Genomic DNA, 17,655 nt, shown 5'->3' with positions numbered 1-17,655 from the left:
CTTTGGCTTTGTCCTAACACAATCATCTGGTGCTCTTATATGCATAGCGACATTTCAAAAACGTGGCAACCAAGCATTGCATGATGATAAAGAATTTTCCTATTTCAAATTTCTTATTCCTCAACTTTTAAAAAATAATTAAGTAATTTGAAAAACATGTACCTAAAAAATAAAAATTTTAAAAGTCTATACTTCAAAAGCTTTCTTGCAAAAGCAACAAATTAAATAAGTTATGTGAAAAATATATATACATACGCGAATAGGTTTGATCATTAAATAAGTTATGCGAAAAAATATATATACATACGTGAATAGTTTTTTTTTTTTTTTGATGAACCATACGTGAATAGTTTTATTAAACCGATCTGGGGGTAAACTTTTTTTTTTCTTTAAAAAAGAAATATTTATTAACAAAAAAATTTCACAAACCACTAAATGACAACTATTGAAGTGGCATATTATAATTAATTTAAATAAAAATGTTGTTGATAGCATATAAAAGTAACATTGCTCTAATTGCGGCAATAAAACTTCTCACGTCAATAATTGCGGCAAAATATATATTTTTTTAAATGAAAATTTTGTATCCTGTACTATGCTTGTAAATGAAGTGTACTTGCTGCGTCTACGTAAGAAATTCCGTGAACTTTATTAGATACAGAGAACATGGAAGCAGAAAGGGACATCCCAACCCCTTTACTTGACAAGCGTCCGGATGGAACAGCTAGTGGGATGTTTCTTTTATCTAGTATATTAAAAAAATGCTCCTATCAAGACCAGCCTCAGGCCCACGGTTTAGATATTCTTTACACCACTACCCTCACTACATTTCTTTCAGTTCACACTCCTACAAGCGAAGTCTCAAATCTATTACTATACTTTTATAACTAGTAAATGTTGGCTAAAGAAAAAGTGTGCGTTATTATCAACAAAAAAAAAAAAAAAGGTGTGCATTGATAGCAATAGAAAGTTCACACACCATGGCAAGTAAGAGGAAGAACAAGAACATGCAAAGATTCAATGATGAACAAATCAAGTTGCTGGAAATTATGTTCGAGGAAGAGTCAAGGCCAGAGTCTCGGATAAAACAGAAGCTAGCTAATGAGGTTGGACTACACCCTCGCCAGGTTGCTACTTGGTTCCAAAATAGAAGGGCCAGATTGAAGATTAAGCAGACTGAACGAGAGTACAGCTCATTAAAAGCTAGTTATGACACTCCAGATTCCAAGTTCGAGTCACTAAAAAGAGAGAATCAGTTATTACTCCTTCAGGTACCATTATTTTAGTTGCTAACAATTATTAAGAACAGTTTTTTATTAGAATAAGTGGGTGTGGGGAATTTGAATCCAGGTTCTCCCTATAGAGTGAATTTGATGTTTTCATTGAGTTACGAGGTTTTTAACATGTTAAGAACAGTTAACTACAAGCAGTTCTGATAAGTATTCTGTGGTACACAAACAGTTGCAGAAACTGAAAGATACGCTGGATAAGCAACATGGAAAAAATGGAATGAGTAGTGACAGCAACTCAGTGAAAGGAGATTCTACTTCTGAATCAAAAGAGAAGCCCAGCATTCTATCAGAAAGTGTCAACCATAACATCAACATGTTTATAGGTGATGCTAATTGTGAAGATGCTGAGTGTACTGAGAAAGAAACTGGCATGCTGAACATAGCAGAACCAATAGATGATTCCTCAACATCATCAGAAGATTGGTGCAGTTTTCTTGACCAGTCAAGTGGTAATTCACAATGGTGGGAGTAATAGTTTTGAGCAATTGCACAACCCCTACAATTACAGTAGCAAGAATATGTATGAAAATAATTTTCCTAGAGAGTAAGGTAATATGATCAGCATTGCATTAACACACTGTTCACTTTTGTACAAGCATGCCCAATACCCATTGGTCACTTCACTCACTTTCGAGTTGGTTAACAAAAATGGAAGAAGTAGTCTACTCAAATATAAGAATTCCAAAGACCTTCTCAAATAAATAATAAGGATTTAAGTATTTAACTGACTCCAGATTCCACAAAGTGAATCCACAATTTAAAAATGACCATCTAAAGAATAACTAATTCCAGGACCTCTATAGTCGTCAGTTCTATAAGTTTAGATTCTCCACCTTATGCACATGTAGCATATCTCAGTGTACTACAGGTTAAAGAGAAGGGAAATGTTAGGAACACAGCTATTTTCACTTCTTTTTTCTCACAACTTATTTGGATGGTAAATTATGATTAGAAATTGGAGTGACATCACTTTCATATCAACCCACTATTGACAATACTTTATTATACAACATGCCATATCGACAACTTTGCACAATTTGCGTCCCAAGACTTATTGTAAAGAGAATTTCTTACTCAGCAAATAGAATTACTTCAGCCAGCTAGCTTCTATTCATGCAAGTGCACACAAATACACCCATATGTATATATAAAATCAAATTGTTACGCAAAGATAGCAGTAGGAAGAAACAGGAATTTCAGCAGACATTCAGCCCCAAAAAAACAAAGGAATATCAGCAGATGTGCGCTTCCATGCACATGTTTTGATTTATTTATTTCCTGAATATGCATTAGTCTTTAATAGTACTGAAGCTGAAACAAACACAAATTCATTAGAATCTGGTGGAAAGTTCAAATTATCAAATAATCTCAGAAATATATGCAATAAAATTCAGGTCCCATGAAGAACAACTGAATTTGACTGATAATGAGGAAGTTAAGAGCCTTGAAGAACAAAATTTTTATGATGGCCACACTAAATTGCAATCAGTATTTCTTTAAAGGCTAAATTGCATATTTGGTCCTCAACCTTTGACCTTTGTTTCAAAATTGTCCTTATATTTTAGAATATTTCAAAAAGGCCCTTACCATCATCTAAAAGATGGAAAGTTCAACAAACGAAATTTATAAAACTGAGGTCACTTTAATGACGTTGCATGAATTCTGTTGGCCACATCAACATTTTTCATCCAACAAATGACAATTAGAACATTTTTCACACAATTATGAAAGTATAGGGACTAAAGTGAAACATTTTAAAGTATAAGGACGATTTTGAAATAACAGTCGAAAGTTGAGGACCAAATATTAGTATGTCCCATAACAACATACTTGGTCCCATAGTTCCTTAGTGTAATGTATCTGAAACAAACCATTAAAATAAAATAAAGGCCAAGCAGACACAATTGGATGAGATGTATACCTTTGTAAAATACATTGAAGTGAAAGGAAAAGTTTCAAGGTATACAAATACAACGAATGGTCTACAAAGATCATTAGAAAAAATTAAAAGTACGCACATGTCCAACTTTTTTATCAGCATGTATTGAAAAGGAAGTAAAGAAAAATAACTTTGCTATAATAAATCAATGTATCCATCTAGAATTTTAACAACAATCACAAAATTACAGATATGCTGAGAGATGGATATTAACAACCAAAGCAATACTTACATAAACACCTAAAGCTCGGATTTGACCTTCATATCTCCATTTGGTAACATGCTTTGTGCTTGTGCAAGCCGCTTTGATTCCTGCATTAGATATAAAAGGCAAAAAAGCTTAATATGGTAAACACAAAACACAAAAAAGAAGATACACAAGACTTTTCTCTCAGATAGGCTCCAGCTTGGTTTACTTTTAAAGGAAAAGCTGATTAATTACTTGAATCAAGAATTGACTTCAACGTTGGTGTTTGAAATTCTCATGCCATACATTCAGTTACCAGTCTCCATTCAAGATTATGCACATAACTTTTTTTAGCATTTCATTCTTCATTGAGTAACATAACTCAAGTAACACAATCGCTTGAGGAATGAGATGCACATCCAGAATCTTCTAAGACAAATTCTTCACATTTTATGCAACAGCAGAAATAATAATACAGAACTAACAAATAAAGAGGTACCCTTGACAATTTTTTTTTCTTGATTAATAAGTTACACAAGCACTCGGTGGTTTTTGAACCCATGACCTCACCCTCCATCTCAATATTATTGTAGGAGGAAGTGTCAGTTGAACTATAGCTCATGGGCAAGAGGTAACCTTTTACAAATGGAGTGGTTTTGATCTTATACATGGCATTAAAGGGAATTGGGGGAGAGCAGGTTGGAAGGAGGTTCTTCATGTAATAATGGAAAAAATAATAATAAATGTTGAATTTAAGAAAATTTATGGAGTGACGTATACAGAGAACCATTCTATGAAATTAGTGCATCAATGCAAACATAACTTACAGCAGCAGAGGCTGCACGTATCTCTCTATAAGATTCAACTTCATCAGGAAATGTTTGTTCAAGTTCTTCCATAAGATGCTTGCGTAAACCCTGAAAAAATATGTAAGGTCAAAATAAAACCACAAATAAACACAAAATCCAATATTAAATCTCAAATTTATATGAAGAAATAGAAGTGAAAATAAATAATTATATAAATATGTCATATCAGGAGCAAATGCAACCTTAAAGGCATCAGTTTTGCCTTTGGTGATCTGATTCTTGGCAATACAGCTGTTTATGACATCCCTTGTGAATTCGTCTGGATTCTTTCCATCATCAATCAAACTAAAAGAGAAAATAAAATATCAGCAATCACAAGTAAAGAAAACCTGAATTAGGTTCTAAAAGACCATTTGTAGTTGAAACAAAAACGGCTAATCATGGGAAAAGACTCACTTTAGCACTTCCATAGGAATTTGAATGTTGCACTTCTCAGCCAATTTAACCATGTTGTCAAGCTCCGTGACAAGAGAATTGCTGCAAAACCAAACCCACAGTGGTTTATGTCTTAGAAAAGGAATTACAAAATAAAAAGAACTAATTGCAATAGATAAGACAAAAGAAACATACAGGCGATGGAGAAGAGGAAGCTGAGAGGCAGCATTGAAGGAAGAGACAGTAAGGTAGAGCTGGTGAAGAAGGCCCAGAGTTTTCTGAATAGAGTTGATGACATGGTTCAGGTTCTGCTTTGGATCGTCCACAGCAGGTGTAGCTGCCATATCATTGGTTTGAGAGATCATCATCCCATTGCCACCACCACCAGTCCCTGCTGTTACAGCACTCTGTGATGAATCCATTGTTGTATTTTACTTCAAAAACCTCACTAAGACTTTTGAAATATATCTGTTGCAAAGAAATAAAGAATGTACAACATGAATATAAAGAAATTAAAAGTAGACAATTAATTGTTAAACGATATCTTTCTGTAGATATCAAAAAATAATGAACATGCCTGAATATATACGCAAAAAAAAAAAAAAAAGAAGCTGTCTCAAATGGATTTTTATCCAGTCCTCTCATCCAATTTTCCATTATTTAGGAAGCAAATTTTTTTTTTTTTTTTTCCATAGGTAAGAAAAATTATATTTAGAGGAAATTAGTCCATTGAAGAAATGAAGTAGGCAAAGAAAATATGTACAACAGAATGGATTCCCTAGAAGTAAATCGCCATGCAACATGACCAATCAAACAAAGTTCCAGCAAATACAGCTAGGAGCTTGTACCTGGGAAGCAAAAGAATTTTAAGAGAACAAAGTTGACTCAATTAGTGATTTAATAATTATTTTAAAATACCATCATTTATTAAAGGGAAAATTACAGCACCCTCCCTTGAGGTTTTACGAATACACTACCGGGGAACGTTTCATGAAATGAAACTCCCCCCTCCTTTAAGGTTTGTATAATTGCAACAGTTAAGTTCATAACCTCACAAACTGTTATTTTTATTAACAGGATATTCCATTTTTAAAACAGATTCTTACCCAGACAATGCACAAAATGACACTCCCCTCCCTTGAAGTTTGTGGATAACTGATACTGCCCCTTAGGGATGTATAAATTAATAGGAATCTTTTTAAAAAATAGAAATATTCCATTAATGAAAATTAACTTTTACATTTATATAAAGTAAACCATGAGTGGCATGTTATAGAAACATTCCATTAAAGCTCATGTCATGACCCAAACCCGAATTCCGGATTTGAAACCATTAGTGGCATGTTAATATCAAGCCTAAACTTGATACACTAAACTTGTATGCATTTTTTTTTTTACTTCTTACTACTTGCTAGTCAGAGCATCTAACCTTAACCTTTTTTCTCCAATGGATAACAAAGCCATTAATTATTTAAAATATCACATGTTCACAACATAAAATCTCCAATCACATCAAAGGTTCCAACTCTAAACAATTGATTTTGATTTAAGGTACAAAATCTCTACAGAAATAAGCATAAAAATACCTAAAATAGAAAGCAAGTACTACATAAACCTAAAACGGACACAGGCAAAACACAACTAAGGCTCTCGCTGCTCCTCCATTGCATAGAACATGCTTGGGCTGAGCGCTAAAAGACTTAGTAAGGGGGGTTAGGGAGCATGAAAATTTAGAAAGAAAACATGAGTGCATGTATATCAAAGGCTTTTCTTAATATGTGGATATGCTTCAAGATAAAATTCTTTGAACATGCACAAATAATTTTTCATAAAATTTATTAAAAAATCTTTTACATAACTTTGAAAAATAACTTGCATACTTTCTTTAAAAAATAAATCTCTTCACATGAAGAAAATACTTTTCTTAGAAAATTATATCTTATTATATAAAGCAACCATTTTTCCTTAGAAGATTTTTTTTTTTTTTTTGATAAGTAATTTCTCATGAGAAAACTTTTTAAGACCTGATGAGGAAAACTCTTACTTCAAAAGAAACAAAACTTATTAACGTCACAATCATAGTTCATGATTTAACATCATATAAGATGTTTCCTGATCACTTTAAAACATAATTGTTGACAAGTAAATAATTAATAATTTCCTTTACCATAACATAAAACATAATTACTTATAATGCAACTTTGGTAAATCTGTCAAGTAAGCATGTAAAGCATGAAGCATCCAACCCTCTTGGGCAAGGCATTCAATAGTTCCCACCATGTCGGGTATTCCCAAGTACATACATGCTCATATCATCAATCACAAATGGCCTTGGCCACTCATGATGATCCTTCATCAATCATAGAGATGATCAGCATCCACCCAAGTTGGTCTTGACCAAATAAAGGTAGGCTACTTCATTCATCTCACAATTTGGCCTAGGTCATATTTCATGGAAAGCCCGTATCGTTATCCCTACCGGAGAAGTTCAGAACATACCATATAACTTGACCATAAAACAATCCTTGCTTCTCAAACTTATCATTTTCATATCAGCTTCTCAAATCATGTCATGACCTTCCAAATATTTAAAAACACAATTTCCCTTACCTCAGAGCAGAAGAAACACAGGCCTAAACTTGAAGGAGCACAATCCAGGGTACTAGGAACACCTAATCCAAAGATTAAAGCTCAATATTCTTAGTTCATTAATTTAAGGAAAATTAACATATAACTCTTAACCTAAAACACTCATGCAACTCAAGAAAATCCTAACCCAACTAAAGGAGGTTCCCCAAAATGCAACTTACATACATCAAACATTTTAACGCCCTACTTCAAAACATGCAGTTAACAAAGCAATATCACACATCATTCAATAAATTGAGAATTATTAAAAAAGAGGTAGTAAAGCTTGTGCCTTTCCTTTGGGAACTAAAAATAAACAAAACAAAGGAATAATAAAATTCAACCAAGTAGTAACTGAATCACATAAGGTAAATACAAACAAGAAACTACAAGTCTTTTAAATTACATCTAAGGCATAAGATTATACAATCTGGGAGGCTTTATCAATAGCTCACATTACAATAACAATAACAATAGCTCCAACGACGGAAAGAAAAGAATACTCCGGCAACTACCTATCGAACCTCATAGTCAACAAGAAAAGAATACTCTAGCAACTTTTACCTCAGCAACTCGGTCTTCTTTGTTGCACTTCTTCAATTCGAACCAGATTTGTAAGTCAAATCGATTTTCTGTTCCTTTCTCGAATTTTCCTATGTATGTACATGTATAACCTTTTCCTTTTACACTAAACTGTCTAACCCTCCCCCATTGTTTCTCTCTCTAGCTAAATCTCTCAGTTGGAGCCTCTCTCCCTTGCCCGCTCAGGTGAGTCCTCCCAAAGATCTGAGAAAACAACAAACACAACTTCAATTTGTACTCCTAGTTTTCTTATTTCTAGGCAATTTATCTCTGAATTTTCTTATTTCTTTATATAAATACATTTCTTTATTGGTCTCCAATAATCTTGATATTTTGCAAGTATAGTACAACTGTATAATCCACCGATTGATTTGTCAAATTACTTGTTTAGCATCACAAAGAGTTACACTAGGTGTAACTTGAACATGACCTATATATGGGTTTCTTGTACCTGTTTTTGGGTTCTACTCTTGTTAGGTTGGTTTATTATTATTCTTTTTCCCAATAAATTAGCTGAATTTCATTCAAGAAAAACACTGAGAACAGGAATGAAATAATCTCATTAAGACTTACAATTCAGGAGCACAGCTAACAGAATCCTAAACTACATTTAAGAACTGAGGAAGATATTTCCCATTTACAGCATAGGAATTTGTTGCAGATAGTGTTTTTGAAGCCTCATTCAGATTGGACATTAATCTTTAACTTCCCATTTTATGTCCTAGATAATGGACTCTTCACTCTTTAGATTCCCAGCATGGATTCTGGCATTACGCCGGATCCAAAAATGATACATGACTACCTCCCAGCTCAGCATGCATAACACTTCCTTAAGATTATTGCCCCTTAAATTATGCAATCCCCAATTGACCACAGCATCCCAACAATATGCAGGATTTCCACAAGGCAGAATACCATCACTTCATTCCATATGCTTTTAGAAAATGATCATGTAATCAAAGAATAAATGATCTCTACTCTCCATGACCCTTCTAAAAAAAACCCACTATTGCCCCATTGAAGGAACCTATCATATAAGTGTGAAGTCTACTTTTAAACACAAGCCATCCATGAAAGCATGCTTCAATATAGCTCTGAGAAACCAAATTAATTTCCACCATGGAATTGTTGCCTTTTCACTCTAACTGCACACCAAGTCATGGCACAATTGAATTAACCTTTCTTTGGGGTTAGCCACATAGGCTAGTCTTTATCTCCATTCACAACCAAGCAAAATTTTCTTTGAATGGCTACAAAACTCATATGATCTCTCAGGTTTTCATCTCCAATCCCCATTCCTTGACATGCTAGCCAGCTTTGTATCCATACTACTAGCAGCATCATAAATGACCCTAGGTAAAAAAAAAAAAAAAAAAAAATTCATATAAAATTCCATCTGGGTGCCACGAATAATGCCAAAGGAAATTTGGGATCATCTCCAATAGAAAATTTTAGATATTTCTGCCAATCCTCTTAACTTCAGTAATTTTCTCCAACCCCATGTACTGTCTTGGGTGCCTTGACACACCAAAAGTCTTCCCCTTCAATACGTTTTATATGAACCCATGCCACCCAAATTGAACTTGTTTGAGCAAAGAGGTTCCAGATGTGTTTCAAACAAGCCAGCTTATTCCACTCCTCAATCCCCTTCAAGCCTAACTCACCCTCCTTAGAAACACAAATGCTTTCCCAAGCAACTGTGGCATTACCTGCTGCTTCATCAGGACCATTCTACAAAAATTAGTAAAGCTTTTGTTCAACAATCTTAATGGTGATGTGGAATAATCTTAATTAGTAAAGCAAACTTGGTTGCAGCAAATCCTACACAATGGTGATGTGGCAGCGTATTATAATGACACCTGTCATGACTATTTTAATCACTTCCAAGTTCTAACGAGACCTTTCACCTCAATCACTTTATCACAAAAAGACCATGACTCTCTAGCGATCAAGCAATAAATTAACAAGCAATCATGCATGAAAGCTTATTTCAAGTTGCAACCATGATCCTGATGTCTACCAAACTTACATTAGGCATTCAAATCAGTTATGTGTTTTCCTATGATACTTCACGTAGATTTCATACTTTGAAACAACAAAAGTTAGACAAATTTTGATATAAAATTGATCAGACCCATAAGCTGTAAACTAAATACGGATACAACAAATCAGCTACTAACCTCTACAACAAATCAACTACTAAACAACCAAACTAGTACAACAAATCAACACCTACCACCAGTAATCACTACCCAACCAGAACCACCAAAAACCGTCGGCTATTAAACACAATTCCAGCTGCACTCTACGCTACATAACTCAACCAAGATCAGGCCAAACTCAATTATCCAAGCTTTAAAAATAAAAATAACAAAATCAAAATTCTAAAAACAAATGTAAGGAAATGTGTTAGTTACCCACACAAAAGTTACAATGAATTATATCAATTTACGATTAGTTGTCAGTGTAAGCAAAAGTTTTAATTAACCGAATCTCCCAAAATAGAAGAAATTGTATAATTTACCCACAGCAAACCCTAAAACCCTCAAAAATAATAGACGGATTTGGAGGTCTGTTAGGTAACAAACCTAGAAAAATTCTGAGTTGTAGTCTTCATCTTCGCCACAGAGATTTCTATCAAAAGAAGGGGTTGGAGCGGTGGTTCTTGGCGGCTAAAAGGTGGTGGTGGTGATTTTTCTTTTTGATTTGGTTCTTCTGCCCCTGCTGCGTGTGAGAGAAAGAGACAGGAGAGAGAAACAGTAACCTTAGGTTAACGGAACGGAAATTTTGATTAGGAAAGTCTTGACAGGTGTCATTCTAATATGCTGCCACGTCACCATTATGCAGGATTTGTGTAACGTTGTGGGATTTATCCCCATATCCTCTGTTCTGAACTTTTGTCATGGGCATTTGAAGTTTAGATCGAGATGGTCTTATGTCTTAAAAAGAAAAAGAAAAGAAAAACGCCACTGTCCTAAACTTTTGTCTTGGGTATTTGAAGTTTAGATGGCGATGGTCTTATGTCTTAAAAAGAAAAGGCAAAACGAGATGGAGATGGTCCACAAAGTTAATTGTAGTTTATTTGTTGTTCTCTTGTTCTTCTTTAATGTTAATTTTTAGTCCAAAAAAATCAAAAATAAATAAATAATAATAACACAAAGCTTGTGTGCAATTTACAAATACATACCTATGGTAAGGTCCATTAGGTCCCTACTAAATCCCAAGAGGCAGTTAAATTAACCAATGAACCCCAAACCTTATTTTCTCTCTTGAGGATAGCTAATTTCAATGCAACTATATTTTTAATTTAATGCACCTAAGGTACTTAAAAAAAGAGTAAAATATAAAAACTACAATTGAGATTTTGGTTAATATCAAACACCCAACGTATTTAAAAATGTTCGCAATTCGTGGGTTCCGATTAGCTCAACTGGTAAAGTTTCTGATGGTTAAATAAGAGATCTAGGGTTTAATCATCGCCTATACTAAAAACTGATTGGTGTTTTTGTCTGATGATAAAGAGTTATCATCAAGAGCGGAAGTCATACGGTGAAACTCTATCTCAAAAAAAAAAAAATGTTTGCAATCCTCTAAAGAATATTTCAACAACATTTACGAGCTTAGTTTCAGTTGCATTCTATATTTCTGGTTGTTGTATCTACTATTTACTACCAGGACACTTCACTATGCATTAATTCCCATAATATTATTGTAAGGACACAGTTCTCTGGCGGTCCAATAAGGATGTTGGGCTCGCGCATGAAAGATCCCTCACAATATGATTTGTAGAGAGTGGGCTTGAAAAGCTAGCCGCTGGTCACGGGGCGGTGCCCGGTCCTGGTTTTAGAGGAATTCGTGTAGAAAAAAGGAGTTGGGCTTGAACATTTAAGCCCTAAGGCGTCGCACCCTATGGGATGGGACTCCTCGGAGTTGATCCGAGGACCATTGAGGCCTTGGTTCTGTCCAAAACTTGTAATAATAATAATTTTTGTACTTGGTTTCCCCATAAGCTTGAGTCCGAGGACCATACAAGGTCTTGGTTCTGTCCAAAACTTGTAATAATAATAATTTTTTGTACTTGGTTTCCCCATAGGCTTGAGTCCGAGGACCATACAAGGCCTTGGTTCTGTCCAAAACTTGTAATAATAATAATTTTTTGTACTTGGTTTCCCCATAGGCTTGAGTCCGAGGACCATACAAGGCCTTAGTTCTGTCCAAAACTTGTAATAATAATAATTTTTTGTACTTGGTTTCCCCATAGGCTTGAGTCCGAGGACCATACAAGGCCTTGGTTCTGTCCAAAACTTTATGCTCTCCCCTTTTTTTTTTCACTTGTCTTTCCTCAGGTGTCTCATAAGCTGCCGAGCAGGAAGTTGTCCTCGGCAACGGTTATTCCTTGGTGTGGGCCATAGTCCGTGAGCTTCCATGCAGAATGGGCCTGGGCCGCGAATTTACCAGGCCCACAGATTTAGAGGCATTTTCGTAGTCTTTGGTCACGCGGTACTTTTTGGCGTCCCAGTGTTCGAGGTGCGCCTTCTCGAGGATCTTCAAATCCTACGGCTGAGGATGAAGTTGGAAATTAAGCCAAGTCTGCTTCGTCCGTAGCGTTCCTTGGAAACTTGCACGAATCAAATGCCACCGGTTAACTCTGGGTATAAATAGGATAGGAGATCACTTCACTTGCACATGAACTCTCCTGCTCCCCTCAGAACCATATTTCTTCCATATCCGCGATCTCTCTTTCTAGTGCCACTGCCTTAAAGCAAGATGTTTGAGGCGTGGATGGGGGTGAAAGGTCTCTGCGTGCTTCAGAGGCACCGAATCCTCAAGGGGATACGGTATGGACAAGGATGGCACAGATTTGGGCCAGTCCTCCGTTTTGACAGGAGAAAAATGGGGTTCCTCCCTCTTTTAGTCAAAATCCGAAGCAGGCTCTGGTCATGCCAGATGTTTGGTATGTCCGAAGAAAGAATTTCCGCCATCAGCGCCGTCTGCCTTGTAGCAGGCAAATTTTTGTGGGGGCTTCCCCACTTCCGGCTCCCTGCACCTTTTCTGTAGATGGTGTTAGCCTGAGGTCAGGTTCTTTGGCTGCCTGAGTTATGGGCATGTAGAAGCGTCGAGGAATAGTTTCCTTAGACAACATCTTGGAACAGTAGTCAATCTCTCCTCTGACCTATCTCCTCGGCATCATCTTCACTCTTTTGTACTTTTCTTTTGCTTACGCAGTTGACTCTAATGTAAGCTTGTTTCAGCTTTTATTGTACACTGTACTGTTCTTTTGTCTTAATAAAAGATGCGTTCATTTCTTTATACATACTTTTTTTTTTTTGCAACGACCACTTTGGGTCTGAATATTAAGTCTAAGCCTGCCCTTAACAGTATTCTGGGCAGAAGAACACTTTAGCACAAACCCTTATTAGTTTAAACTCGCAAATATTATCAAGTATAACAATGGTAATCTTCAATAGATTAAATTCATGGAACTAACCGAGATAGCTGTTGAGCGCTGCGCGATGCACGCTAGACCAATTCCCGAGAATGATAAACTCTAAACAATTCGTCTGAGATGATAGTCGAGTAGCGAAGGACTTTGTGCTTTCGGGTAATATGCTGTACCGTAGCGCATCATTCCCTTTGGTACGGGGGATCCGAGGGTAGACCGGGGAACCCGTGCAATTAAGGGATTGACCCAACCGTTAACGAGAAGTTCTCTTCGGATGGATCTTGAGGTTTACGTGCCCTAGTACTTGGTTTCCCCATAGGCTTGAGTCCGAGGACCATGCAAGGCCTTGGTTCTGTCCAAAACTTATGAGATTTTCTTTTTTGTACTTGGTTTCCCCATAGGCTTGAGTCCGAGGACCATGCAAGGTCTTGGTTCTGTCCAAAACTTATGAGATTTTATTTTTTGCACTTGTTTTCCCCATAGGCTTGAGTCCGAGGACCATGCAAGGCCTTGGTTCTGTCCAAAACTTATGAGATTTTCTTTTTTGTACTTGGTTTCCCCGTAGGCTTGAGTCCGAGGACCATGCAAGGCCTTGGTTTCGTCCAAAACTTATAAGATTTTCTTTTTTGTACTTGGTTTCCCCATAGGCTTGAGTCCGAGGACCATGCAAGGCCTTGGTTCTGTCCAAAACTTATGAGATTTTCTTTTTTGTACTTGGTTTCCCCATAGGCTTGAGTCCGAGGACCATGCAAGGCCTTGGTTCTGTCCAAAACTTATAAGATTTTCTTTTTTGTACTTGGTTTCCCCATAGGCTTGAGTCCGAGGACCATGCAAGGCCTTGGTTCTGTCCAAAACTTATGAGATTTTCTTTTTTGTACTTGGTTTCCCCATAGGCTTGAGTCCGAGGACCATGCAAGGCCTTGGTTCTGTCCAAAACTTATGAGATTTTCTTTTTTGTACTTGGTTTCCCCATAGGCTTGAGTCCGAGGACCATGCAAGGCCTTGGTTCTGTCCAAAACTTATGAGATTTTCTTTTTTGTACTTGGTTTCCCCATAGGCTTGAGTCCGAGGACCATGCAAGGCCTTGGTTCTGTCCAAAACTTATGAGATTTTCTTTTTTGTACTTGGTTTCCCCATAGGCTTGAGTCCGAGGACCATGCAAGGCCTTAGTTCTGTCCAAAACTTATGAGATTTTTTTTTTTTTTACTTGATTTATTTTTTCGACCATAAGCCCCTACACCAGGGCGGGGAAAGTTGGCTCGAGGCTGGAAGCCCCTAGAGATGCCCGCGCCCTTAGTACTGCGAGGCGTAGCCCCTAGCAGAAGTTTTCGTCGGAGCGACAACTATATGTCGCCGGAGACGAAGGAGATCCTAGAAATTTATGCTTGCCAATGAGTTGATTCCACCGCCACCTGCGCCAACGCGCAAACTTTCCCACAGACGGCGCCAATTGTAAGGACACAGTTCTCTGGCGGCCCAATAAGGATGTTGGGCTCGCGCATGAAAGATCCCTCACAATATGATTTGTAGAGAGTGGGCTTGAAAAGCTAGCCGCTGGTCACGGGGCGGTGCCCGGTCCTGGTTTTAGAGGAATTCGTGTAGAAAAAAGGAGTTGGGCTTGAACATTTAAGCCCTAAGGCGTCGCACCCTATGGGATGGGACTCCTCGGAGTTGATCCGAGGACCATTGAGGCCTTATCCCGGTTATCCAACGACGGACTTCAGGACCATTGAGGCCTTATCCCGGTTATCCAACGACGGACTTCACTGAAGAAAGTCCGTCGTTGGATAACCGGGATAAGGCCTCAATGGTCCTTGGATCAACTCCGAGGAGTCCCATCCCATAGGGTGCGACGCCTTAGGGTTTAAATGTTCAAACCCAACTCCTTTTTTCTACACGATTTCCTCTAAAACCAGGACCGGGCACCGCCCCGTGACCAGCGGCTAGCTTTTCAAGCCCACTCTCTACAAATCATATTGTGAGGGATCTTTTATGCGCGAGCCTAACATCCTTATTGGGCCTCCAGAGAACTGTGTCCTTACAATTATCATTGTAGATATGCACTATGGTTAAATTGAATTTGATTTGGGGGAAAATAAGAACAAATAGTGTTAAGGCTGGATAGTGTATGATGTGGATGCAATAAATAAACTATTGTTTAATTACTTGTTTAAGAACACAATTGATTTAGATTAGGAGCTAAAATCAATTTGCAATGGGAAATTTGAATAAGAAACCAAAGACTGTTTCAATCTTGTAAAAGTATGTAAAAAAGCTTGTATTCGTACGATATTTATTTGTTACAATTATCACTCTATGTGTTTCTCTCTTTGTATTTTGTGTTTCCCCTTTCTCTTTCTTCTTTCTTCATTTTTATATGAGTTATCTCCTTCTTTTTCATGTTTTGTCTTTGTCCACTTGGATAACTTTTGATCTTATCGGACTCTTCTTTCTTGGTTTTTCATCATGAATGATGCTTTCTAGAGCTTCTTCTTACTGTTTAGGAATCCACCTGGATAACTTACGATCTTATCGGGCTTTCATTTTTTGGTTATTCATTATGAATAAAGACTTCTGGGGTCTTTTTTAGTGTTCAGGCTTTTCCATCTACATTAAATGCGGTGATGCTAGGCAGGTGACCTTCATTAATGTGGGGGTTGTTGTGGAATCAGCTGGAAATCTCATACAGCTTCCTCGGTGAAGTTGATCTTCTCTGGGACTTACCTCGGTAGTTCATACACTACCTCAGAACTAGGCTAGGAAGAAGACTAGGCTTGATCAATAGTCCAAGGTTCTGTACTTGTTATTAGAATGGGCCAATCTATGTTGGATTTGTTTTTTGTGTTTAGGTCAATGCTTGAAATGGGCCAAACATTTATCCTGTTATAATAAGACCCAATGTTTACCCCACTGCATATGACATTAGGCAAAACATTAAGATAATTTTATATTATTGTACGGCACCGTGGTACCCATATCCATTTGGGCATTGGATTCAGACCCAGCAGCGTGGCCCACATCCCCAATCTCTTTCTACCTAACCTGCACAAACTACAAGCCTAAGTTTCATCACCTGACCCTTGCTCAACAAATTGTTCCCGAATAATAAAGAAAGACTAACGTCCGAACACACCATAGCATGCCCGGCAGTTCCCAGGAAACATCACTACCTAGCATTCATACTAGTTGGAACTAAGTTCCAAGGCCACATTCGCCACATTCCACTCCCACCTAACCACCCACTTACAACTAATGATATTGGACCCCCAATTGCACTAATTATTATAGTAATCATGGTCTCTCCACTAATCCAGAGCTATAAATATGAGAAGATGGAAAGGGAAATGTTTGTTGAAGGGTTCTCAAGAAAATAAAGAGTATAGAAAAAGAGAGAGAGAGAAGGGAACAACTACGTTAAGTTTTTGTGCCGAGAACGACCTAAAGTAGGAAATCCTCAGCCCACATTACAAGTAAGTTGTGAGCCCAAGTGAGGTTAGGCCTAACAGTCTCACTTCTGATGCGCACAATTATATTTCAATTTGGTTTAAGATTTTTAAATTGTGTTAATTTGGTTCTTAACATTTCAATACTGTGTTAATTTAGTTTCTGCCATTATTTCTTGGATGAAAATTGCTAATATGGCAAATGACCAAAATTTTTTTTAAAAAAAAGTTTTTGTTGATGTGGCAATAAACAAACTTTTTATTTTAATAATTTGTTACGTCAGCAATTTTCACAAAAAAGATAACAGTAGAAACTAAACTAATACGACACTAAAATGTTAGGAGTCAAATTAAAAACTTTTTTTTTTTTTTTTTTGAGAATTCTAAATATTTTTAACGCACACACATGGAAAGAGGGAATAATGTCTTAAAGAAACTTATAGTGGTTGTACGGAAATTGGGCCCTCGATACAGGGCTTAAACCCTTGAACTCGTGTTCCTTGGGCCCAAGCCCCAGAACACGTCATACAATCGTCCTCGTACTTGGACCTTAAGCCTTGGCCCAGATTCCTTTGAGCACAATTTGAGTCGGGTACCCGAAATAAGACCACAGTGAACACCTCAAGCAAACCCCCCCAATCATTTATGACCTGGACGGGAGAGTTCTTACCCGGAGGCGCACCATGCCTAGCTGCCCGGCCATGCATTTAACAACGTCACTACTGATCAAACGTAGGAAGTGGGAATCAGTTCCAATGCCACTCCCACAATTCCGATTAAACATCCACTTTGAGATGATGAAATTGGACCTCCATTTGCATTAAGAGGGAGAAGCAATCATAACTCCTCCACTCATCCTAGCCTATAAATAGGAGGAGAGAGTAAGGAAAAGGGGTT

The 17,655-nt window shown here is 37.1% G+C and overlaps 2 protein-coding genes across 9 annotated transcripts; one reads left to right on the top strand and one right to left on the bottom strand.

Moving 5' to 3' along the window:
* Positions 1 to 800: 800 nt before the first annotated feature.
* On the top strand, positions 801 to 1,884 carry LOC115971470 (homeobox-leucine zipper protein ATHB-12-like). Its single transcript, XM_031091405.1, has 2 exons — positions 801 to 1,271; positions 1,462 to 1,884. Exons 1-2 carry the CDS (start codon positions 981 to 983, stop codon positions 1,762 to 1,764), a joined length of 594 nt encoding a protein of 197 aa, XP_030947265.1. The 5' UTR covers positions 801 to 980; the 3' UTR covers positions 1,765 to 1,884.
* LOC115971472 (mediator of RNA polymerase II transcription subunit 10b-like) lies at positions 1,361 to 10,852 on the bottom strand. 8 transcript variants are annotated; one of them, XM_031091411.1, is made up of 9 exons: positions 10,461 to 10,852; positions 7,855 to 8,076; positions 7,273 to 7,334; positions 4,858 to 5,130; positions 4,684 to 4,764; positions 4,470 to 4,572; positions 4,246 to 4,335; positions 3,464 to 3,543; positions 2,263 to 2,603 (listed from the first exon to the last, which is right to left on the bottom strand). In XM_031091411.1, the coding sequence occupies exons 4-8, from the start codon at positions 5,082 to 5,084 to the stop codon at positions 3,472 to 3,474; spliced, it is 573 nt and encodes a 190-aa protein (XP_030947271.1). In that variant the 5' UTR covers positions 5,085 to 5,130; positions 7,273 to 7,334; positions 7,855 to 8,076; positions 10,461 to 10,852; the 3' UTR covers positions 2,263 to 2,603; positions 3,464 to 3,471. The 8 variants fall into 8 exon arrangements, with proteins under 8 accessions (XP_030947267.1, XP_030947268.1, XP_030947271.1 ...); XM_031091414.1 differs by having other exon boundaries at positions 4,858 to 5,053; positions 10,461 to 10,850; XM_031091407.1 differs by lacking the exons at positions 2,263 to 2,603; positions 7,855 to 8,076 and adding an exon at positions 1,361 to 1,788.
* Between the last annotated feature and the right edge of the window lie 6,803 nt (positions 10,853 to 17,655).

Source organism: Quercus lobata, chromosome 12 (genome assembly GCF_001633185.2).
Source record: "Quercus lobata isolate SW786 chromosome 12, ValleyOak3.0 Primary Assembly, whole genome shotgun sequence".
NCBI lineage: Eukaryota > Viridiplantae > Streptophyta > Magnoliopsida > Fagales > Fagaceae > Quercus > Quercus lobata.
Note: the sequence above shows the minus strand (reverse complement) of the source record. Positions and strands in the feature narration are given on the sequence as shown.

Bases quoted from the DNA above. Each gene is read 5' to 3' on its own strand.
- LOC115971470 (XM_031091405.1), top strand. From the start codon at position 981: ATGGCAAGTAAGAGGAAGAACAAGAACATGCAAAGATTCAATGATGAA. The intron at 1,272-1,461 runs GTACCATTATTT...GTACACAAACAG, and splicing joins ATCAGTTATTACTCCTTCAG to TTGCAGAAACTGAAAGATAC.
- LOC115971472 (XM_031091407.1), bottom strand. From the start codon at position 5,084: ATGGATTCATCACAGAGTGCTGTAACAGCAGGGACTGGTGGTGGTGGC. The intron at 4,573-4,683 runs GTGAGTCTTTTC...TTTCTCTTTTAG, and splicing joins ATTCCTATGGAAGTGCTAAA to TTTGATTGATGATGGAAAGA. The intron at 4,336-4,469 runs GTTGCATTTGCT...ATATTTTTTCAG, and splicing joins GCAAAACTGATGCCTTTAAG to GGTTTACGCAAGCATCTTAT.